This window comes from Salvelinus alpinus, chromosome 18, assembly GCF_045679555.1.
Source record: "Salvelinus alpinus chromosome 18, SLU_Salpinus.1, whole genome shotgun sequence".
Lineage (NCBI taxonomy): Eukaryota > Metazoa > Chordata > Actinopteri > Salmoniformes > Salmonidae > Salvelinus > Salvelinus alpinus.
In genome coordinates this window covers 23,523,177-23,547,488 of record NC_092103.1, presented here as the reverse complement: position 1 = coordinate 23,547,488, position 24,312 = coordinate 23,523,177, and the positions used below count along the sequence as shown (strand labels likewise).

The window sequence follows — 24,312 nt, the reverse complement described above, 5'->3', positions numbered from 1 at the left end:
ATACTTGATCCTAGGAGGTTCTAGCCAGGTTTGTTCTGACAACCTTGAGCCGGCAAATTTGCACTCACATCAGCTATCAGACTGTATTAACAAATTCTGTAAACTCACTGCCAATGGCAACAGCAGCAAGAGGGGGGGAGGGGTGTTTGTCATGATTTGTGGCTGTGGTGATCAGTGCGAGGTCGCTCAAAATGGCACCTTCATCTAAAATGGTCCCCTCACTAAGACTTATTTCTTGACTGCTCAGAATCACAACCATAACGAGATCGACTGTAACTGTATTAAGTTGAGTTTTCACATTCTGTTTGATACTGCTAGCCATCAGAATAATAAATCACCTTACATTTTGGGCAAAAAAGCTAATTCAGCACCATCCATTAAATTAGATGGCTCATTCATCACAAAAACCTTTGATATTGCCAACTACTTTAATGAGTTTTCATTGGCAAGATTAGCAAACTTAGGCATGACATGGCAAGAAGAAAACTCTGAACCTTTATATCCATGCATAACTGACCAAATTATGAAAGACAAGCATTGTAATTTTTTATTCACCAAATTGAGTGTGGAAGAGGTGAAAAAAATATTGTTGACTGTCAACAATGACAAACCACATGGTAATGACAACTTGGAGGGAAAATGACTGATGGTGGTGGCGGACTATATCCCTTCAATCTAAGCCTACAGGAAATTGGGCGCTCTCAGGCCTGGAGAGAAAAAAAAAGTAATTCCGCTACCCAAGAATAGCAAAGCACCCTTTACTGGTTCAAACAGCCGGCCAATCAGCCTATTACCGACCCTTTCTAAACTTTTGTACAAAATTGTGTTTGACCAGAAACAATGCTATTTCACAGTAAACAAATTAACAACTAACTTTCAGCATGCTTATAAGGAAGGGCACTGACAAATGTTTGGCTGAAAGAAATTAATAGTAAGATGATTGTGGGAGCTGTTTTATTAGACTAAAAAGTGCAGCTTGACATTATCGATCATAGTTTACTGCTAAAAAACATGTGTTATGGCTTTACACCCTGTGCCAAATTGTGGATCGAAAGTTACCTGTCTAACGGAACACAGAGGGTGTTCTTTAATGGTGGGGTTCCCAAACTCGGTCTTGGGTTTCCCCTGGGTGCACGTTTTGTTTTTTTCCCTAGCACTACACAGCTGATTCAAATAACCAACTCATCATCAAGCTTGAATAACGCACAGTACTTCATAGAGCCATGACTACATGGAACTCTTCCACATCAAGTACCTCAAGCAGTAAAATCTGATTAAAACCGATAAAACAATACCTCACGGCACTGTGGAGACATGGACGCATACGCACACACACAAACAATCACACATTGTAATATTGTATTATTGTACATTTTATATTGTCTTTGTTTTAATAATAATAATAATAATGTAATAATGTCTTGTATGATGTATTGTTTTATTTATGATGTAGGTTGTTGTGACGTAATAGGTTTATTCCGGTTTGGACCCCAGGAAGCTTTGGCAGCAGCTAATGGGGATCCTAATAAATACTAACTACTAAAAGCAAAATTGTGGGAGTTGGAGGATGAGGGCTTCCGGTTCAGCATACAGCTTTGTGTCTGTGCGAGTGTGTCTGAGCCTGCTGATCTGTGCATTATATACTCTACAGGGTCTTCTACTGTGGAAGTGGTTTCCCTCCCTGATGGAGCGTACAGGATGGAGAGAGACAGAAAAAGGGAAGCAGAAAGGATGGCGGGAAGGAGGGAGGAAGAGGAAGCAATGAAGAGGGGGAAAGAGAGGCTTGTCTTGTCAAAAGGGAAAACTGGATGATATTAACTCATTAGTCACCGCTCTGGTCGACTGTTATGAAGACCATCCAATATGCACAAGGCTTGAAACCTGTAGGAGAGCCATCATTCACATGGTTTATATTTATTTGCTCCATTCCTCTTGATGCCGAGTCAATGGTTAGGATTCATTGAAAGATGCTAATCTTTTCTATTGTTATATACAAGAATGAGATGAAAATACAAAACATAGGAAAGGAAGGAAAGAGAGAGAGAGACAAAGACAGAGAGAGACAAAGACAGAGAGAGACAAAGACAGAGAAGGAGGACTGAAGAGGGCCATGTCCATGCTGCTCAGTTACAGTTGAAGTCAGAAGTTTACATAAACCTTAGCCAAATACATTTAAACTCAGTTTTTCACAATTCCTGACATTTAATCTTGGTAAAAATTCCCTGTCTCAGGTCAGTTAGGATCACCACTTTGTTTTAAGAATGTGAAATGTCAGAATAATAGTAGAGAGAATGATTTATTTCAGCTTTTATTTCTTTCATCACATTCCCAGTGGGTCAGAAGTTTACATACACTCAATTAGTATTTGGTAGCATTGCTTTTAAATTGTTTAACTTGGGTCAAACGTTTCAGGTAGCTTTCCACAAGCATCCCACAATAATTTGGGTGAATTTTGGCCCATTCCTCCTGACAGAGCTAGTGTAACTGAGTCAGGTTTGTAGGCCTCCTTGCTCGCACACGCTTTTTCAATTCTGCCCACAAATTTTCTATAGGATTGAGGTCAGGGCTTTGTGTTGGCCACTCCATTATCTTGACTTTGTTGTCCTTAAGCCATTTTGCCACAACTTTGGAAGTATGCTTGAAGTCATTGTCCATTTCGAAGACCCATTTGCGACCAAGCTTTAACTTCCTGACTGATGTTTGAAAATGTTGCTTCAATATATCCACATAATTTTCCTACCTCAGGATGCCATCTATTTTGTGAAGTGCACCAGTCCCTCAAGCAGCAAAGCAACCCCACAAGATGATGCTGCCACCCCCGTGCTTCATGGTTGGGATGGTGTTTTTCGGCTTGCAAGCCACCCCCCTTTTCCTCCAAACATAACAATGGTCTTAATGGACATTATGGCCTATTTTTGTTTCATCAGACCAGAGGACATTTCTCCAAAAAGTACGATCTTTGTCCCCATGTGCAGTTGCAAACCGTAGTCTGGCTTTTTTATGGCGGTTTTGGAGCAGTGGCTTCTTCCTTGCTGAGCGACCTTTCAGGTTATGTCGATATAGGACTCGTTTTACTGTGGATATAAATACCTTTGTACCCGTTTCCGCCAGCATCTTCACAAGGTCCTTTGCTGTTGTTCTGGGATAGATTTGCACTTTTCACACCAAAGTACGTTCATCTCTAGTAGACAGAACGCGTCTCCTTCCTGAGCGGTATAACGACAGCGTGTTCCCATGGTGTTTATACTTGCGTACTATTGTTTGTACAGATGAACGTGGTACCTTCAGGCGTTTGGAAATTGCTCCCAAGGATGAACCAGACTTGTGGAGATCTACAATTTTTTTGATGAGGTATTGGCTTATTTCTTTTGATTTCCCCATGATGTCAAGCAAAGAGGCACTGAGTTTGAAGGTAGGCCTTGAAATACATCCACAGGTACACCTCCAATTGACTGAAATTATGTCAATTAGCCTATCAGAAGCTTCTAAAGCCATGACATAATTTTCAGGAATTTTCCGAGCTGTTCCACAAGGAACAGTCAACTTAGTGTATGTAAACTTCTGACCCACTGGAATGGTGATACAGTGAATTATAAGTGAAATGATCTGTCTGTAAACAATTGTTTGAAAATTACTTGTGTCATGCACAAAGTAGATGTCCTAACCAACTTGCAAAAACTACAGTTTGTTAACAAGAAATTTGTGGAGTGGTTGAAAAACAAGTTTTAATGACTCCAACCTAAGTGTATGTAAACTTCAGACTTCAACTGTAGGTGGTGGAGTGTTATTTGACAGCAGGATTAAGCAGCGGAGCTGCTGTTCTGAAAGCAGTTACAGCACATCCATCCATCATCCTCCACTGGCCTCTCTCTGACCCCTAACCTTAACACCACACAGAGCCAAGAGAGCTCCTCAGGATCAGCCTTACAGCCGTGTGTTTCTGACTCAAAAGTATTTTCTCTCCAAACCATATACAGTGGGGAGAACAAGTATTTGATACACTGCCGCTTTTGCAGGTTTTCCTACTTACAAAGCATGTAGAGGTCTGTAATTTTTATCATAGGTACACTTCAACTGTGAGAGACGGAATCTAAAACAAAAATTCAGAAAATCACATTGTATGATTTTTAAGTAATTAATTTGCATTTTATTGCATGACATAAGTATTTGATCACCTACCAACCAGTAAGAATTCCGGCTCTCACAGACCTGTTAGTTTTTCTTTAAGAAGCCCTCCTGTTCTCCACTCATTACCTGTATTAACTGCACCTGTTTGAACTCGTTACCTGTATAAAAGACACCTGTCCACACACTCAATCAAACAGACTCCAACCTCTCCACAATGGACAAGATCAGAGAGCTGTGTAAGGACATCAGGGATAAAATTGTAGACCTGCACAAGGCTGGGATGGGCTACAGGACAATAGGCAAGCAGCTTAGTGAGAAGGCAACAACTGTTGGCGCAATTATTAGAAAATGGAAGAAGTTCAAGATGACGGTCAATCACCCTCGGTCTGGGGCTCCATGCAAGATCTCACCTCGTGGGGCATCAATCATCATGAGGAAGGTGAGGGATCAGCCCAGAACTACACGGCAGGACCTGGTCAATGACCTGAAGAGAGCTGGGACCACAGTCTCAAAGAAAACCATTAGTGACACACTACGCCGTCATGGATTAAAATCCTGCAACGCACGCAAGGTCCCCCTGCTCAAGCCAGCGTATGTCCAGGCCCGTCTGAAGTTTGCCAATGACCATATGGATGATCCAGAGGAGGAATGGGAGAAGGTCATGTGGTCTGATGAGACAAAAATAGAGCTTTTTGGTCTAAACGCTACTCGCCGTGTTTGGAGGAAGAAGAAGGATGAGTACAACCCCAAGAACAGCATCCCAACCGTGAAGCATGGAGGTGGAAACATCATTCTTTGGGGATGCTTTTCTGCAAAGGGGACAGGACGACTGCACCGTATTGAGGGGAGGATGGATGGGGCCATGTATAGCGAGATCTTGGCCAACAACCTCCTTCCCTCAGTAAGAGCATTGAAGATGGGTTGTGGCTGGGTCTTCCAGCATGACAACGACCCGAAACACACAGCCAGGGCAACTAAGGAGTGGCTCCGTAAGAAGCATCTCAAGGTCCTGGAGTGGCCTAGCCAGTCTCCAGACCTGAACCCAATAGAAAATCTTTGGAGGGAGCTGAAAGTCCGTATTGCCCAGCGACAGCCCCGAAACCTGAAGGATCTGGAGAAGGTCTGTATGGAGGAGTGGGCCAAAATCCCTGCTGCAGTGTGTGCAAACCTGGTCAAGAACTACAGGAAACGTATGATCTCTGTAATTGCAAACAAAGGTTTCTGTACCAAATATTAAGTTCTGCTTTTCTGATGTATCAAATACTTATGTCATGCAATAAAATGCAAATTAATTACTTAAAAATCATACAATGTGATTTTCTGAATTTTTGTTTTAGATTCCGTCTCTCACAGTTGAAGTGTACCTATGATAAAAATTACAGACCTCTACATGCTTTGTAAGTAGGAAAACCTGCAAAAGCGGCAGTGTATCAAATACTTGTTCTCCCCACTGTACTTTAGCAGACAAAGTGCTGCTCCTTCCCCAGCCACTCCAAATGGTAATCATTTTCATGGGCAGCCTCTTGAGCACAGCGCCACGAGTAGTGTTGAGGTTCAAGAACAGTCTCCAATCAATACCCATCAGGACAGTTTGTGTCTGGTGAGATGCTTGCAGCACTGAACCTGGGATTGCAATCCAAACCAGACAGGGAGCGATAGAATAGAATAACTTGAAATTCCATCTCTGTGCTGCTCTCTTGGGGAAAACTAAAAGTGGGAATGAAAAAGTGTGCAAAACAGAAAGTCGGCCTGCGAACAAGGGAACATCTGCTGATTAATAAAATAGCCCACTTACTGAATGCATAACGATTCATAACCTGCAGGGTAACAGCTTGTTGATCAGGGAAAACGTTCACTGGTAGCAATTGTTTAAAGTGGGGTGGGTGAAACTGACAAACTGCTTCAGAGTGTTGGTGAGTCATTGTGGATGGATACAGTACAGTGTATTGTGAGATGCTTGTCTGTGGACTGTTACAACTTGGCTGCATTGCTTCATCGGGCCTCTGAGGTCAAAACAGATAGGGACGCATGTCACCCAACAGGAATGTCACTGGATTGGAAAGCTGCCGTTTTATGGGCTCCTGACCAGTTGTGCTATTTTGTGTGTTTTTCTGTGCTGGTCGTAACTTTTTTTGGCCATAATGTTTCCGCCATTGTTTCTTTTGACTGAAAGGAGCTTCTGGCCATCAGAACAGCAATCACTAACCTCGATTTGGATGAATATTTCTACTTCAACGAGTCGGCGGTGCAGAACATACTGCTCACCCCAGACCATGCCCTAGTCACCCAGACTCGGGGAAGAAAGATGCGGTGTAAGCGAGGCCAAAGCGCGGGCACCCTGATGAAACTACGTTGACAAGTGAATAAACCTCCTCTACCCTCCATTCTACAATCACTGGAGAACAAACTGGAAGAGCTCCGTTCAAGACTATCCTATCAGCGGGACCTGAAGAACTGTAATATCCTGTGTTTCTTGGAGTCGTGGCTGAATAAGGACATGAATAATTTACATCTAGCTGGTTTTCTATGCATCGGCAGGACAGAAAGCTTGGGTAAGCTCAAGGGGAGAGGTGTGTGTCTCTTTGTCAACAACAGCTGGTGAGCAATCTTTATTATTAAGGACGTCTCGAGGTTCTGCTCGCCTGAGTTAGAATACCTTATGGTACGCTGTAGACCATACTATTTACAAAATAGTTTTTATCAATATTTTTCCTACAGTAGCTTTCTATTTACCACCACAAACCGATGCTGGCGCTAAGACCGCACTCAATGAGCTATTTAGGGCCATAAGCAAACAAGAAATTACTCATCTTAGCTAATTTCCATGTCACCTGTGCAACTAGAGAACTTTTTTTATAAAACACCCTAGATCGACTTTAGACCACGCATAGAAATGGATACAAAGCTTTCCCTCGTGGATGCTAAGCTACAGGACTGTTTTGCTAACACAGACTGGAATATGTTACTGGGATTTCCAGTATTACCGGCAAAGCACATAAGCGTGCACTAAAAACATGGTGACTACACCATAGTGCCCTCCAAGCTCATCACTAACCTAAGGACCCTGGGACTGAACATGTCCCTCTGCAACTGGACCCTGGACTTCTTGACGGGCCGCCCCACGTGGTGACGGTAGGCAACAACACATACGACACACTGACCTTCAACACGGGGACCCCTCAGGGGTGCGTGTTTAGACCCCTCCTGTAATCCCTGTTCCACATCACTAAGGATCTATCATGGTCCACAGACAACACAGTTGTGAAGAGGACACAACACCTCTTCCCCCTTAGGAGGCTGAAAAGATTTGGTACAAAAAGTTATACTGCTGCACCATTGAGATCATCTTGAATGGCTGCATCACCGCTTGGTATGGCAACTGCTTGGCATCCGATCGCAAGGCGCTACAGAGAGTAGCGCATACAGCCCAGTACATCACTGGGGCCGAGCTCCCTGCCAACCAGGAACTCCATATCAGGCAGTGTCAGAGGAAGCCCCCAAAATGTTTTAAATACTCCAGCCACCCAAGTCATAAACCCTTCTCTGGTACTCAATGTATAGAGCCAAGTTATCGTTACTCATTGTGTATTTATTATTATGTGTTATTACTTTTCTATTATTTCTTTCTCTCTGCATTGTTGGGAAGGGCCCGTAAGTAAGATTTTCACTGTTAGTCTACACCTGTTGTTTACGAAGTATGTGACCAATGCAATTAGATTTGATTTAAGAAAGAAAAGCCCAGTCTTCATAGTGCATTCTTGACAGCTTCTCGAAATTTCTAGGAAATGTTGTCAAATCATCTAATATGCCTCATGATGACTGTATTAGAATGTAGAATGTTCCAATATTGCAACAGAGAATCCATAGACCAGCAGAATGGAAGGGAATAAGTGATCGTGTCAGGTCAAACAGATGACACCACAAAACACTCAAGGTTAATGGAACTATGCCCAACCTACCTTCAAGCGCTACCAAAGTTAAATCAACATAAAAGGAGCTCCAAAGCTGAGCTCTTATGGAGTCTGGGTAGTTGAGAACAGGCCAAAAACTGTTACAGTCTTAACTCCTCTTGCCTAATTCTCATTCAATACCTGCCTCATTGGCAGATACTGGAGTATCACATTGAGCAGTCTATTCCTTTGGTGCCTTTGATCATCTGCAGTCTGAGTTTTACAGAGATTCTCCCAGAGAACTGGCGCCATACACAGAAATCAAAGTCGGATCTATGGGAGCAAAATCTTTCAAAAATTATTATCTTGTCGCCATAAGCCAGCACATTAAAAATCCATGTCTGTACTGCTGTGTGATGCTGTGGTGGCGGCGGCAGTGGTGTCAAAGTCGGGAGTGTTAAGCAGAGCACCGCTCTCCCTCCCTCTCTTTCCCACCTCATGAAACCAGTGGAGCTCTTCAAGTCATGTTAATTAAGACAAATCAGTACCATCAGCTTGAGCTGTCTCTCCCAAGCACCAGGACAATTTCTCAGTTTCCAGTTCAGACAAAGAGGGGAGACGGGGTTGACCCTGGAAAATACAACAGCCAAATTGCGAGGAACATCTCTCAAGGACAAATAGGGTAGCCTGGCACCCCATATCACACCCAGCACCTTCAACATCCATCACTTACAATTAATGGAGACAGTAGAGAGAAACTGGCTAAGATTTAAGCAAATTAAATGGCGATTTTGTAGCCTCGGACACCCTTTGGAAGGATGGCCCTGCAAGACTAGTGATTCTGTGATGTTGCAATTTTTCCCTAGATTTGCTTGAGGAAAAGTACAGTCCTGCAATGAGCACTGAGCTAAAGTTAGAGTGTTCCTGTGTCTGTTGCTTAGGATGAAGAGTGCATGAGCTGAATAACAGTGGATGTCTTCAAGGGTTTGGGTCAAGCGAGAAAGAACTGGTCATAGCCTGTAGCACTAGGGTGGAGAAATTGTAAAATTGCAGCCAGAAGAGAGCAGGAAAATAAGTGGAAATTATGTCTGCATTTAGAGGGAGCAAACACATCTGTGGGGCGGCCAGACAAACAGCTTTTGGATTCAGTCCACCGGCGTTCAGCGCAAAGCAAACACTGCAGTCAATGAAAAGCAGGAGAATTCAGTTTGTCAGCACATCCAAAACAACACATCAGTGAAAAATACCTTCTCTGAGACTTTGAAAAGTGTTAAGAACCTTCATGTACTCACAATCCCCCAAGGACAAGTGGTGAAAATCGCTTCTCGATACAGTCTATGCTGACCAGTCCTCAAGGAAAAGTATTGACCAAGCTGAATTTCTCAGGTTGATCAACATTGCACTGCTCTAGTGGTGAAGGGCTTTCTACTATTGAACTCCTGGTAGAGGACATTTCAGCAATGTAATGAGTCATGGGCCTACAGGAGACCAGGTTAATGAGCTTTTCCACGATGAGCTGCAGGGTACCCTCCACAGCTACAGTCCCTCTGGCCACAATCCACATCATCAATCAGCACAATTCAACACTGCTGCGGCCAGTTCATCTCAATCTCAAGTACAGCCCAGAATCTCTATCAGAAAAACTGGGCATATTTGATCTAGGTACTTTTATGTTGATCTCAGCAATTTGTGAACACAATCTGTGACATGAATAACTGAAGATTTGCCAGTGGGAACATGTGCCTGATCAATATTTTGTTGATTCAATGTACCTTTCCCCCAAAAGACATTCTAATCTGATATGAACACCAATATCCCTCTCAAACAAAGAGAATTCTAACAAGTGGACCATTCTTTTCGCCTCCAGGGGTTCCGTGATCAATACTAGACAATTGAGTGCCACTCTGCCTGTCTGAGACTGAGCTCGTGTCGAAAGGGAAATGAAAAAGAAAATGGCAAGAGAAATGAAGTGGACCAGGACTAAACTGAGATGAAGAGGCTCCCTCGGAGCCAATATGAATGCTCCTCAGGTATTGGATTTCACAGTTGCCCAGTTCGACTCTCATAAATGAGAAACTGGACTCACGGTCAGCTGTGTACTCTGCTGGTGTGGCTGGCACAGCCGGCTCTGCGGGCACTTCCTCTGGCTTGGTTGCCATGGCGGCGGCAGCTGCAGCGGCGGCTCCGTTCTGTTCCTGTCGGGCTTTCCGGACCAGCGCTGCCAGTGGATGGTCTGGGTCCATGACTTGGAGAGGCTACAACACAAATAGATCTGGTTAGAAGGCTTATAACAACAATCAGCAGCTCTTTTATTACCCTCAACAATGGGAAGATATAGAGTTGTGAAACTGTGAGACACCTCTAGCTTATGTGAGGGCAACAAGGCAGAGAAACTGTTTCTTTATGCTATATTCCTCTATGTTATGTGGTATAACCTACTTATCGCAAGTCATTTATAAGTGTGGCCTTTGAATAATTTATAAACATACTGTTGATCTATAATGGTGTCTCCAGCCTTATGGTGTGCAATCTGGTGTAATCAAAAAGAGTTGGCATATGAGTTATCAAAACCCTTTCAATGAACAGACTTTCTAAAGGAAAGATGGCATTCTCTTGATATTCAGGTCTAAAGCACTTTGAAGTGAGATGCTTTGAACTCACGCCAAATTGTGCCATCGAATAGAACAACTTAACAATAATGTGCTATTAATTCAGAAGTGTATGGGCTTTTGAACATTAAAACCCTAACCATTGGCGCAATTACCAAATGGTTAAACCCTATAAAAAATTGAATATGAACATTTAATAGACACATTGTGGGTTGGAATGAACAGGCAAAGCCCCTATAGATGGGAGATAATTGCTCCAGAAAGCCCCTCAGATGAACTCAGTCTATAGTCGTACAGTTTTCTTCCCTCTGCAGCCAAGATAACTATTTGTCTGAATAAAACAGAACAAAGCAATATGGTGAAGAATTCACAAGTGCTTTTCACAGTAATGGTTTCTCATATACAATAATCTCAGCCCAGTGTACAGTAAAATGCACCTCTCAGACCATCTTCAATAGATGAAAACGCTCAGGGAAAATAATAAGCGTTAAGGTAGAGGTCATGTTGGGCAAGGTAGAGTACACACTAGTCAGAGCACACACTAGTCCTTACCTTCATCAGCTCCTCAAGGCGAGAGCTCTTCTTAGGAGCAAACAGGCTGGGGTGGAGGTAGTTGCCATCCCCATCATCATCAGAATCATCAGAGTCTACAGAAAATATATCGAAGTATGAATAAAGAATATTACAAACAAAAAACTGTTTTCAGTAAGAAGTAGGTATTGGTCTGAGGCTGAAAAATAAAGAATTCACAATGCCGCGATCAACTGGTCCATCTTAAAAGGTATTCCTAGCAGACCGGGAGATATGTGGCTAAATCGAGTGCGCCTACTGTGCTGGCCAATCGGATAGTTCAAATCCCCGTGCTTTAAGTTTCCACGACCAAATATAAAGTTCTGCTTTTCTGATGTATGAAATACTTATGTCATGCAATAAAATGCAAATTAATTACTTAAAAATCATACAATGGGATTTTCTGGATTTTTTTTCTGGATTCCGTCTCTATGATAAAAATTACAGACCTCTACATGCTTTGTAAGTAGTAAAACCTGCAAAATCGGCAGTGTATCAAATACTTGTTCTCCCCACTGTACATACTGTACTCTATACGTTCGGCCATCGCTCATCCATATGACATCTTATTTATGTGTACATTCTTAAATCATTCCTTTACACTTGTGTGTATAAGGTAGTTGTTGTGAAATTGTTAGATTACTTGTTAGACATTACTCCACGGTTGGAACTAGAAGCACAAGCATTTCGCTACACTCTCATTAACATCTGCTAACCATGTGTATGTGACCAATAAAATTTGATTTGACAAGCTCACAGAATGGGACTTCTGAGTGCTGAAGCTTGCAGCGCATACTGCTCGTCCGGAGCTTCATAAAAAGGATTTCCATGGCCGAGCAGCCGCACAGAAGCCTAAACTAACCATGCGCAATGCCAAGCGTCGGCTGGAGTGGTGTAAAGCTCGCCGGCATTGGACTCTGGAGCAGTGGAAACGCATTCTTTGGAGTGATGAGTCACACTTCAAAATCTGGCAGTCTGACGGACAAATCTGGGTTTGGCAGAAGCCAGGAGAACGCTAACTGCCCTAATGCAAAATTAGTACTATAAAGTTTGGTGGAGGAGGATGGTCTGGGGCTGTTTTTCATGGTTCGGGCTAGGCCCCTTAGGTTCAGTGAAGGGAAATCGTAACGCTACAGCATACAATGACATTCTAGACGATTCTGTGCTCCCAACTTTGTGGTAACAGTTTGGGGAAGGTTCTTTCCTGTTTCAGCATGACAATGCCCCCGTGCACAAAGCAAGGTTCATGCAGAAATGGTTTGTTGAGATTGGTGTGGAAGAATTTGACAGGCCTGCACAGAGCCCTGACCTCAACCCCATCAAACACCTTTGAGATGAATTGGAACGCAGACTGCGAGCCAGGCCTAATTGCCCAACATCAGCGCCTGACTTCACTAATGCTCGTGGCTGAATGGAAGCAAGTCCACACAACAATGTTCCAACATCTAGTGGAAAGCCTTCCCAGAAGAGTGGAGGCTGTTATAGCAGCAAAGGGGGGACCAACTCCATATTAATGCCTATGATTTTGGAATGAGATGTTTGACGAGCAGGTGTCCACATACTTTTGATCCTGTAGTGTATTTGGCCGGACCTATATACAGTGCCTTCGGAAAAGTATTCAGACCGCTTGACTTTTTCCACATTTTGTTAGGTTACAGCCTTATTATAAAATGTATTAAATAGTTTTTTCCCCCTCATCAATCTACACACAATATCCCATATGACAAAGCAAAAACAGGTTTTAGAAATTTTGGGAAATGTTTTACAATAAAGAAAATATGACATTAACATAAGTATTCAGACCCTTTACTAAGTACTTGGTTAAAGAACCTTTGACAGTGATTACAGCCTCGAGTCTTCTTGGGGATGTCGTTACAAGCTTGGCACACCTGTATTTGGTTGAGTCTCTCCCATTCTTCTCTGCAAATTGTCTCTAGCTCTGTCAGGTTGGATGGGGAGCGTCACTGCACAGCTATTTTCAGATTTCTCAAGAGATGTTTGATCAGGTTGAAGTCCAGACTCTGGCTGGGCCACTCAAGGACATTCAGAGACTTGTCCTAAAGCCACGCCTGCATTGTCTTGGCTGTGTGCTTAGAGTCGTTGTCCTGTTGGAAGGTGAACCTTCGTCCCAGTCTGAGGTCCTGAGCACTCTGGAGCAGGTTTTCAGAAAGTTTCTCTTTGCGCCGTTCATCTTTACCTCGATCCTGACTAGTCTTCCAGTCCGTGCCGCTGAAAAACATCCCCACAGCATGCTGCTGTCACCAGCATGTGTCACCATAAGGATGGTGCCAGGCTTCTTTCAGACGTGACGCTGGGCATTCAGGCCAAAGAGTTGAAGCTTGGTTTCATTAGACCAGAGAATCTTGTTCCTCATGGTTTGAGTCTTTAGGTGCCTTTTGGCAAACTCCAAGCGGGCTGTCATGTGCCTTTTGCTGAGGAGTGGCTTCCGTCTGGCCACTCTACCATAAAGACCTGATTGGTGGAGTGCTGCAGAGATGGTTGTCCTTCTGGAAGATTCTCCCATCTCCACAGAGGAACTCTGGAGCTCTGTCAGAGTGACCATTGGGTTCTTGGTCACCTTCCTGACCAAGGCCCTTCTCCCCTGATTGCTCAGTTTGGCCGGCCGGCCAGCTCTAGGAAGAGTCTTGGTGGTTCCAAACTTCTTCCATTTAAGAATGATGGAGGCCACTGTGTTCTTGGGGATATTCAATGCTGCAGACATTTTTTGGTACCCTTCCCTAGATCTGTGCCTCGACACAATCCTGTCTCGGAGCTCTATGGACAATTTATTTGACCTCGTGGCTTGGTTTTTGCTCTGACATGCACTGTCAACTGTGGGACCTTATATATGTCTAATCAATTGAATTTACCACAGGTCTACTCCAATGAAGTTGTAGAAACATTTCAAGGATGATCAATGGAAACAGGATGCATCTGAGCAAAATGTAGAGTCTCACAGCAAAGGGTCTGAATACTTACGTAAATTAGCTATTTGTTTATTTTATATATATATTTGCAAACATTTCAAAAAACCTTTTTTCGATTTCTGTGGTATGGTGTGTACATTGTTGAGGAACATGTTTAATTAAATCCATTTTAGAATAAGGCTGTAATGTAACAAAATGTGTAAAAAGTCAAGGGCTCTGAATACTTTCCGAATGCACTGTATCTGGCCGGCAGGACCATAGCTCTAGCCGGCCAGATAAGTTTGGTCCGCAGGTTGGCCAGCTAGCCAGATCCCATCAAATAATACCAATATATTGTTTATATAACGTCAATATAGTTTGACCTTGGACAGAAAGGGATTTTGCTCAGGGTTGAGAACGTGATCATGTTCAAAGAGTCTAATATTGGCATAATTGAGAGCCATTGTACTCCCCATGGCGGTTCCTTTTGTTTGTAGGAAAAAGTAACTTCTAAACATAAAACTGTTTTTTGCGAGTACCAGCTCTGCTAGGCCTCTGACATGAGGAGCTAGGCAGAGAGTCTGTAGGGCGCTGGTCCAAAAAGAAAGTCAGGGCCTCTAGGCCAATTTGGAGGGGTATAGACGTGTATACTGTAGGCTTTCAACGTCAAAACACGCGAGTAGGATGTTTTCATTGACCTGGGGAATCATCTTGAGTACATGAATCATGTCAATAGAGTCCCTTGTGAAGGAGGGTAAAGAGGAGATACGGCTTGAGAAATGAGTCAAAAATACTGGATATCTGTTCTGTCAGGCTCCCTATTCCGGTTAATAATAGAGCATCCGGGGGGGTTAGTAGGGCATTAATGGACTTTAGGCAGTGCATATATTACAGGTGTCACAGGGTTATCCACTTTCATAAAGTTGTACTCATTCATACTGATTTCCCCTCTGTCAAAATATAGCTTGAGTTTAGGGCTGGGCAATATCAAATTATTTCGAATTGATGCTTTAGAGTATTGTTCCAAATGCCTGGATCACAGGAGGTTTATCTTTTTTTTCTTCGTTTTTATGAGCGTTCTGTCTTTTTGTTCTCGTCTGCTTTGCTGCTTCAGTCCAGTGTGCACTGTGCTCCTTCCCACTCGCACACAGACACCGAGCCCCTTCCCCTGCCACTCACAACAAAGACGAATGACAACGTCCTCTCTGACAACAAGCAGTTTAAACTCGCTTGGTCCAACAGAATCGGTAAAATGGACACCGAAACGCTAAGAGATATTGTTTTACTGTAATAGACAAAAACCTTTCTAACACCCTTTTCATGTCTCAACTCACACAATGTAGAACAGAGTAGACCCTACTAAAACGAGAGTATCAATGAACATCTATCACATACCGCTAGCAGCATTTTAGCCACAGACTTATGTGCTAGCTGTCTAGTCTGTGTTTTATAAAATGTGCAATGAGCATAAAAAGGCACATTTATATAAGAATTGGCAACTCGTTCTCATTCTGAGAAATATGCATGATGAATGGAAACAGGATGCCCTGAGCTTAAATTCAAGTCTCATAGCAAAGGGTCTGAATACTTATGTAGATAAGGTATCTCTGCTTTTAAGCAATATACACACATTTCTAAAAACAGTTTCCACTTCGTCATTATGGGGTAGTGTGTGTAGATTGATGAGGATTTTGTTTTTAAATTCAATCCACTTTAGAATAAGGCTGTAACGTAACAAAATGTGAAAAACATCAAGGGGTCTGAATACTTTCCGAATGCACTGTATATACTGTATGTATACATTATTTTAATAGCATGACACTGTAAAGTCCATTATTCCTCTGAAGAGTGAATTAGGCTGTTTGAGAAGGTTTAAATCCTAAGAAACCTACATACACATTATTTGAAATACAACAGACAAACATAGCTACTGTAGTAGGTCAAAGCTGTCTGCTGGAAAACCTTGGTAGCGCATGGGTGGAGTAGGCATTGTGGTGCTCATGTGAATTTAACTTATTTTTCAGCTTCAGACCAATCCCTCCTTCTCACTTAATTTTTGTTTTGTTTTTAATGTCCATGGTTTTTACACTGGAAGGTAATATTCTGTTAAAGCTGCATTATACAAAATGTCCACATGCAAAGGCAGATTTGCCATTAGTCTGTCATTAGCAGTGCTATTGTAACCTTTAAAGAGAAATATCAAAATGTTTCGACTTCATTTTTATCATCTTCAGCACCACCTCAACATACGGGAAAATAGCACATTTCCATGTTTTACAGTAAATAAGATGTCATTGGAAACACTTTTCTTCCTACATCACCTACTAATTGTCTAGGCCAAAGTTGAATTACTGTTTAACGGATGCCCCGCCTAGCTTTTCTCCACAAGCCCCACATTTTTTTTCAGATGTGTTATCTTTTGGACAATATATGCGGCTTCTTGTTTATAATGCACTGTCCGCTCTCCCTTGAGGCTTTCCCATTTTGATGCACAAGAGAACAAACAGCCTCAGATCACACGCTCCGATCATGTTCAAGCCTCGGATTGGACAGTGAAAAAAACACGCTCGCACATGCAGATGTTTAATTTTTCTCTCATGCAGTCATGGCTGAAGACAGCGCAAATTCCTACTATTTATGTGTTCAGGTTAAACGTGGGACGTCCCTCATTATAAATAAGCAGTCGATTAAATTAATTGTTATTGCATAATTTTCAGATCTATTAGAAGCGATTAATAGACGAAACAACAATGTAATTTAACCAATTGACTGGCCAGAGATCAGGACATTCATCCGAAAAGACGCAGTGCAAGCTGATAGTATTTTGGACAACCAAATTGAACTCAAAATGATTGATGAAATCAAAGTGTGTCAGCTGTATGGTGATTTGTGATTCATAACTTACATTTTACCAGTACTACCAGTAGTAGTAGTAGGCCAACCGATAACACCACGACGGAATGCGTTTGAAGTGATGATGCGCCGCCGAGAACAGCTAGCATGTCCAGCAAAGTACATTGCCAGTGGCAAGGCACACACTTCATGCAGATCAGCAGGTGGGGGCTTTTCGTGGCAGTCAGACAAGACAATCAAAGGAAGATGCGGTGAGCAAAGTTATTGGCCTCGAATTTAGTCACACTTGCTCTATATAGATTGATGCTTCTAATTGTGCATGTTATAAACAACATTTATTTTGATGATTAAAGATTATACTCTATGGCTGGATTTATGAATTTTTCCCCCAATGCTATATTAATTTGGCAGACCTAACCTGATTGACCCTCTTTCTACAAAGCCTTGTCTATGAGAGGCCTAATCATATTGGTACAAATCTTTTGTTAACGCCTAAGCTATAGAGAAACATTCAGGAAATTAACTCATTACTTTGCATCAACATTTTAATTTGATTACAATTATTTATTGTCAATCATTCTTGAATTTGTTAGGCTATACAATTAAGTAGATTAATGAACTGATAATACATCCTTTTACTTTTAAATATCATTTTTGAATATGATAGGATGTATAATAGAATGCAATATTTTTTGTGAATAATGTTCATTAATATTCATTTATGTATTAATAATAGTAATCAGAAAATCAGTCTGTAATTGAAGGCAGCTATATTTCCATATAGCCTAGGACAATGTAGTAAAGTACTGTTATTCCTTATCCGCCTAATGAAGAATTTTTTTTCGCTCGCATCACTTTTCTGGGGGGAAAATCCGTTAAACAGTGGATCAATTTTGTCTGGCCCTACACTTACTTTTTGGTCAGTGTGTGTGTGTGTGTAACTTTCATTTAACTAGACAAGTCAGTTAACAAATTCTTATTTACAATGAGGGCCCGGACAACGCTGGGCCAATTTTGCGCCGCCCTATGAGACTCCCAATCACGTCCGGATGTGATACAGCCTGGATTCGAACCAGGGACTGTAGTGACGCCTCTTGCACTGAGATGCAGTGCCTTAGACCGCTGCGTCCATGTGTTAACTATTTAACTGTAAATTTAGATATGTGGCTAGCTAAATTTACCTAACTAATGGTTTGCATTTATTGATTAACCACAGCTTGAATATCACCATATACCTAGCCATCTACTGTAGCGTCAGTTCTACTTCATATGACTGGCAGCATGTTGTAGCAGCAGCTGTGTTGTTACTGAGCAACAGAATTGCTTGATCCGGTTAGATAGAACTCTGAGATATCTGAGATTCAGTTGAAAAGATGTTAACCTCTTTGGGCTAGGGGGCAGTATTTTGACGTCCGGATGAAAAGCGTGCCAAAAGTAAACTGCCTGTTCCTCAGGCCCAGACGCTCGGATATGCATATAATTGGTAGATTTGGATAGAAAACACTCTAACGTTTCTAATAATGTCTGTGAGTAAAACAGAACTGATTTGGCAGGCGAAACCCTGAGGACAAACCATCCAAGAAAAAAAGAATTCAGCCTACCACTGTTTCCAATGGCTGTCATGTTCATTATGAGGCGAAATCCTCCCAGATTGCAGTTCCTAGGGTTTCCACTCAATGTCAACAGTCTTTAGAAAGAGTTTCAGGCTTGTTTTGGGAAAAATGAGCAAGAATTTGTAGTTTTTCTAAGTGGCTACCATTTTGGCTGTAGTGTTTTCATGCTCGTGGATTGGAGTGCGATCTTTGTTGTTTATCTCCGGTAAAGGCAATAACGATTCTCTGTCTTAATTTTTTTGCGTTTATTTACGTATTAGCGTACCTGAGGTTTGATTATAAACGTTGTTTGACTTGTTTGGAGAAGTTTATTGGTAATGTTTGGGATTCATTTTGTATGCATTTTGAAGGAGGGAAACCTGTGGATTATTGAATGAAGCGCGCCAACTAAACTGAGTTTTTGGGGTTATAAAGAAGGACTTTATCGAACAAAAGGACCATTTGTGATGTAGCTGGGACCTTTAGGAGTGCCAAGAGAAGAAGATCTTCAAAGGTAAGACTTTATTATATCGCTATTTCTGACTTTCGTGGCACACCTGTCTGGTAGAAAATGTTTTTCATGCTTTTGTATGCGGGGCGCTGTCCTCAGATAATCGCATGGTGTGCTTTCGCCGTAAAGTATTTTTGAAATCTGACACAGCGGCTGGATTAACAAGAAGTTAGCTTTATTTTGATGTATGACACTTGTATTTTCATGAATGTTAAATATTTATATTTCTGTCATTTGAATTTCGCGCTCTGCAATTTCACCGGATGTTGTCGAGGTGGGTCGCTAGCCTGCGCCAGAAAGGTTCATTTCAGAAATGCTCCATAAAAGGTAGCACATCGTTGGTTCTTAAATCAACTTAAATGTTTACAAGAAAGATAAATTATACATTTAATAAAAACTGTTGCACCTACAAACTTAGTCAATACGAAACTTTTTAAATCCAATGGTCACTTTATGGACATTATAGTCTCGTTTTAATGCAACGTCTAATATTTGATCTAGGTAGAAGAAGAAAATACTCTGAAAACTCATTAGCTAACGGCCCTGTTAAAAATCCGGCATGTGGTTCTCAATAACGGCCGGAGGGCTCAATCAAGTTGATTTGCGAATTTTGGCATATTGGCTTAGCTTCAACCAATGCATACTGATGGGTTCGGATTTCTAAACTTTGAATATTATTAATCATTAGTTATATCAGAGACATGAGGGGTGCCATAGTCTAGGGTCTACACCAGAAGTTAATGGTTATCTGTAGGAGGGATGTATATGGTAGAGGCAATTAAGCTTGGAATGTACTGAGTGAAGGAAAGACGATCACATCTTGGCAGGCACTGATAAGGGTGGAGAGCTGTGGATTAGTGAGGAAGGGGGCCGAGGTCAGGTCAGGTCAGGTCACGTTAAGGGAGAAGGAACAGTTTATTGCCCGCATCCCTTAATTTCCTGCCTAGCAACAGAGATGTAATCTATAGAGAGAAGGAGGAGATTCCACCCCAAATTGGGGTATATATATTTTTTATTTAACCTTTATTTAACTAGGCAAGTCAGTTAAGAACAAATTCTGATTTACAATGACGGCCTAGGAACAGTGGGTTAACTGCCTTGTTCAGGGGCAGAACAACAGATTTTTAACTTGTTAGCTCAGGGATTCGATCTAGCAACCTTTCAGTTACTGGCCCAATGCTCTAACCACTAGGCTACCTGCTGCCTCCAAAATCTATACTACCACTGGCGGAACCATGTCTTGTCTGTTCAGCTGTTAGTCCTTTGGTTGAAGCTTTTATAGTGTCCGTCAAGTTCTTACTCTGATATTTAGAACCTAAAAATACTACAGTTGCATACTACAGTAATAAGTACACCATATATTCTGAATTATATTAATGTATTCTGTTGTTAAAGGGACACTTCAGGATTTTGGTAATGGAGCCCTTTATGTACTTCCCCAGTCAGATGAACTTGTGAATACCATTTTTATGTCTCTGCGTGCAATAGATAAAGGGCTTCATTGCCAAAATCCCGAAGTATCCCATTAAAATGTATTCTGTGCCACTGAGATTTCCACATGTATTATGTATTAGATAGTAACATATACTATGTATCCCATGATGTACAACTCATTCTATATAAACCCTTTTTGTTAATCTCTGTGACTCACCCTGTAAGTCCTGCTTGTCGGAGGCGGGGGTATAGCGGCCCTCCTTCATGGCCTTCAGGATGTGTTTGTAGTAGGGGTTCAGGTAGTGTTCGAAGTTCAGGAAGTCAAACTGGGAGTTGCCAGACTGCTTGGCTTTCAAAACAATCTCAAACTGGGCCCCCTGCTGGCACACAAAGTTGGCGGTCCTCTCAATGATGGCATGGGTTTTGGTGGTCGCTGGCTGGAAAGGGGAAGAGGACACACACTAAGTCAAACGAAGTGTGAGGTTAAGGATAGGTGACAACCTAGGGATATATAGTGAGGGAAATAAGTATTTGATCCCCTGCTGATTTTGTACGTTTGCCCACTGAAAGAAATGATCAGTCTATAATTTTAATGGTAGGTTTATTTGAACAGTGAGAGACAGAATAACAACAACAAAATCCAGAAAAACACATGTCAAAAATGTTATAAATTGATTTGCATTTTAATGAGGGAATGAAGTATTTGACTCCCTCTCAATCAGAAAGATTTCTGGCTCCCAGGTGTATTTTATACAGGTAACGAGCTGAGATTAGGAGCACACTCTTAAAGGGAGTGCTCCTAATCTCATCTTGTTACCTGTATAAAAGACAGGTAACAGAAACAATCAATCAATCAGATTCCAAACTCTCCACCAAGGCCAAGACCAAAGAGCTCTCCAAGGATGTCAGGGACAAGATTGTAGACCTACACAAGGCTGGAATGGGCTACAAGACCATCGCCAAGCAGCTTGGTGAGAAGGTGACAACAGTTGGTGCGATTATTCGCAAATGCAAGAAACACAAAAGAACTGTCAATCTCCCTCGGCCTGGGGCTCCATGCAAGATCTCACCTCGTGGAGTTGCAATGATCATGAGAACGGTGAGGAATCAGCCCAGAACTACACGGGAGGATCTTCTCAATGATCTCAAGGCAGCTGGAACCATAGTCACCAAGAAAACAATTGGTAACACACTACCCCGTGAAGGACTGAAATCCTGCAGCGCCCGCAAGGTCCCCCTGCTCAAGAAAGCACATATACATGCCCGTCTGAAGTATGCCAATGAACATCTGAATGATTCAGAGGACAACTGGGTGAAAGTGTTGTGGTCAGATGAGACCAAAATGGAGCCCTTTGGCATCAACTCAACGTGTTTGGAGGAGGAGGAATGCTGCCTATGACCAAGAACACCATCCCCACCGTCAAACATGGAGGTGGAAACATTATGCTTTGGGGTTGTTTTTCTGCTAAGGTAACAGGACAACTTCACCGCATCAAAGGGACGATGAACGGGGCCATGTACCGTCAAATCTTGGGTGAGAGCCTCCCTTCCCTCAGCCAGGGCATTGAAAATGGGTCGTGGATGGGTATTCCAGCATGACAATGACCCAAAACACACGGCCAAGGCAAAAAAGGAGTGGCTCAAGAAGAAGCACATTAAGGTCCTGGAGTGGCCAAGCCAGTCTCCAGACCTTAATCCCATAGAAAATCTGTGGAGGGAGCTGAAGGTTCGAGTTGCCAAAGGTCAGCCTCGAACCCTTAATGATTTGGAGAAGATCTTCAAAGAGGAGTGGGACAAAATCCCTCCTGAGATGTGTGCAAACCTGGTGGCCAACTACGAGAAACGTCTGACCTCTGTGATTGCCAACAAGGGTTTTGCCACCAAGTACTAAGTCATGTTTTGCAGAGTGGTCTACTAATATTTATTTCCCTCATTAAAATGCAAATCAATTTATAACATTTTTGACATGCGTTTTTCTGGATTTTTTTGTTGTTATTCTGTCTCTCAATGTTCAAATAAACCTACCATTAAAATTATAGACTGATAATTTCTTTGTCAGTGGGCAAACGTACAAAATCAGCAGGGGATCACATACTTTTCCCCCCTGGAATCATTGTTGTTCCTCTGTCAACCATGGTTAGCTGCAAGGAAACACGTGCCGTCATCATTGCTTTGCACAAAAAGGGCTTCACAGGCTTCATATTGCTGCCAGTAAGATTGCACCCATATCAACCATTTATCGGATCATCAAGAACTTCAAGGAGAGCGGTTCAATTGTTGTGAAGATGGCTTCAGGTCGCACAAGAAAGTCCAGCAAGCGCCAGTACAGTCTCCTAAATTTGATTCAGCTGCGGGATCAGGGCACCACCAGTACAGAACTTGCTCAGGAATGGCAGCAGGCAGGTGTGAGGCGAAGACTTTTGGAGGATGGCCTGGTGTCAAGAAGGGCAGCAAAGAAGCAACTTCTCTCCAGGAAAAACATCAGGGACAGACTGATATTCTGCAAAAGGTACAGGGATTGGACTGCTGAGGAATGGGGTAAAGTCATTTTCTCTGATGAATACACCCTTTCCGATTGTTTGGGGCATCCGGAAAAAAGGTTGTCCGGAGAAGACAAGGTGAGCGCTACCATCAGTCCTGTGTCATGCCAACAGTAAAGCATCCTGAGACCATTCATGTGTGGTGTTGCTTCTCAGCCAAGGGAGTGGGCTCACTCACAATTTTGCCTAAGAACACAGCCATGAATAAAGAACGGTACCAACACATCCTCCGATAGCAACTTCTCCCAACCATCCAGGAACAGTTTGTTGACGAACAATGCCTTTCCAGCATGATGGAGCACCTTTCCATAAGGCAAAAGTGAAAACTAAGTGGCTCTGGGAACAAAACATCGATATTTTGGGTGCATGGCCAGGAAACTCCCCAGACCTTAATCCCATTGAGAACTTGTGGTCAATCCTCAAGAGGCGGGTAGACAAACAAAACCCCACAAATTCTGACAAACTCCAAGCATTGATTATGCAAGAATGGGCTGCCATCAGTCAGGATGTGGCCCAGAAGTTAATTGACAGCATGCCAGGGCGGATTGCAGAGGTATTGAAAAAGAAGGGTCAACACTGCAAATATTGACTCTTTGCATCAACTTCATGTAATTGACAATAAAAGCCTTTGACACTTATGAAATGCTTGTAATTATACTTCCGTATTCCATAGTAACATCTGACAAAAATATCTAGACACTGAAGCAGCAAACTTTGTGGAAAATAATATTTGTGTCATTCTCAAAAGTTTTGGCCACGACTGTAGGATCAAGGCCCCCCTTTCCATGTAACATTATTCATTGTGATCTAACAGGCAAAGGGGATCCTAAATCAGCACTCCTTGTCTGAGATGCTTGATACATACTGCCCCAGACTCTCCTTTTATGCAAGTTAATGTAACTGTATTTAATAACTGAGGCACAAGAGTAATCACTTCAGAAGCAAAGACGAAAAAGCTAAATACGCTACAACGTGACATGAAACAGGTTTTTAAGTGTGGCAGTTAATTCTTTGTGGGGGATCAACCAAATTCTATTTCCTAAAGACTGTAGCTGAGGTTTAATAGCTTCTTCACTTAACAATCATTTAATAAATACATACAAGACGGAAATCATTGGGACTCGATTATTCAATATCACTGTGACTGTGTACTTTCAATGATGAATCATTCTCGTTAGTTACCCTCAGAAAAAACTAGCAAAAACACACATTTCTCATCAAATGAAAACCTTTGGAGAGAAGACGCTTGGGCCTGAACTGTAGTAACATTCCACTACAT

General features: G+C 42.2%; 1 protein-coding gene across 5 annotated transcripts in view; it reads right to left on the bottom strand.

Moving 5' to 3' along the window:
• The window catches only part of LOC139544041 (splicing factor, suppressor of white-apricot homolog), a 127,717-nt gene that overhangs the window by 86,768 nt on the left and 16,637 nt on the right, over positions 1 to 24,312 (bottom strand). For all 5 annotated transcript variants that reach the window (XR_011668795.1, XM_071350724.1, XM_071350726.1 and 2 more), the window contains 3 exons: positions 20,711 to 20,930; positions 11,180 to 11,274; positions 10,105 to 10,273 (listed from right to left, as the gene is read on the bottom strand). Coding sequence is in view for 4 of the 5 variants with exons in the window: in XM_071350724.1 (XP_071206825.1) it covers positions 10,105 to 10,273; positions 11,180 to 11,274; positions 20,711 to 20,930 (484 nt within the window). In the remaining variant the exon portion in view is untranslated. The remainder of the gene's footprint in view (positions 1 to 10,104; positions 10,274 to 11,179; positions 11,275 to 20,710; positions 20,931 to 24,312) is intronic.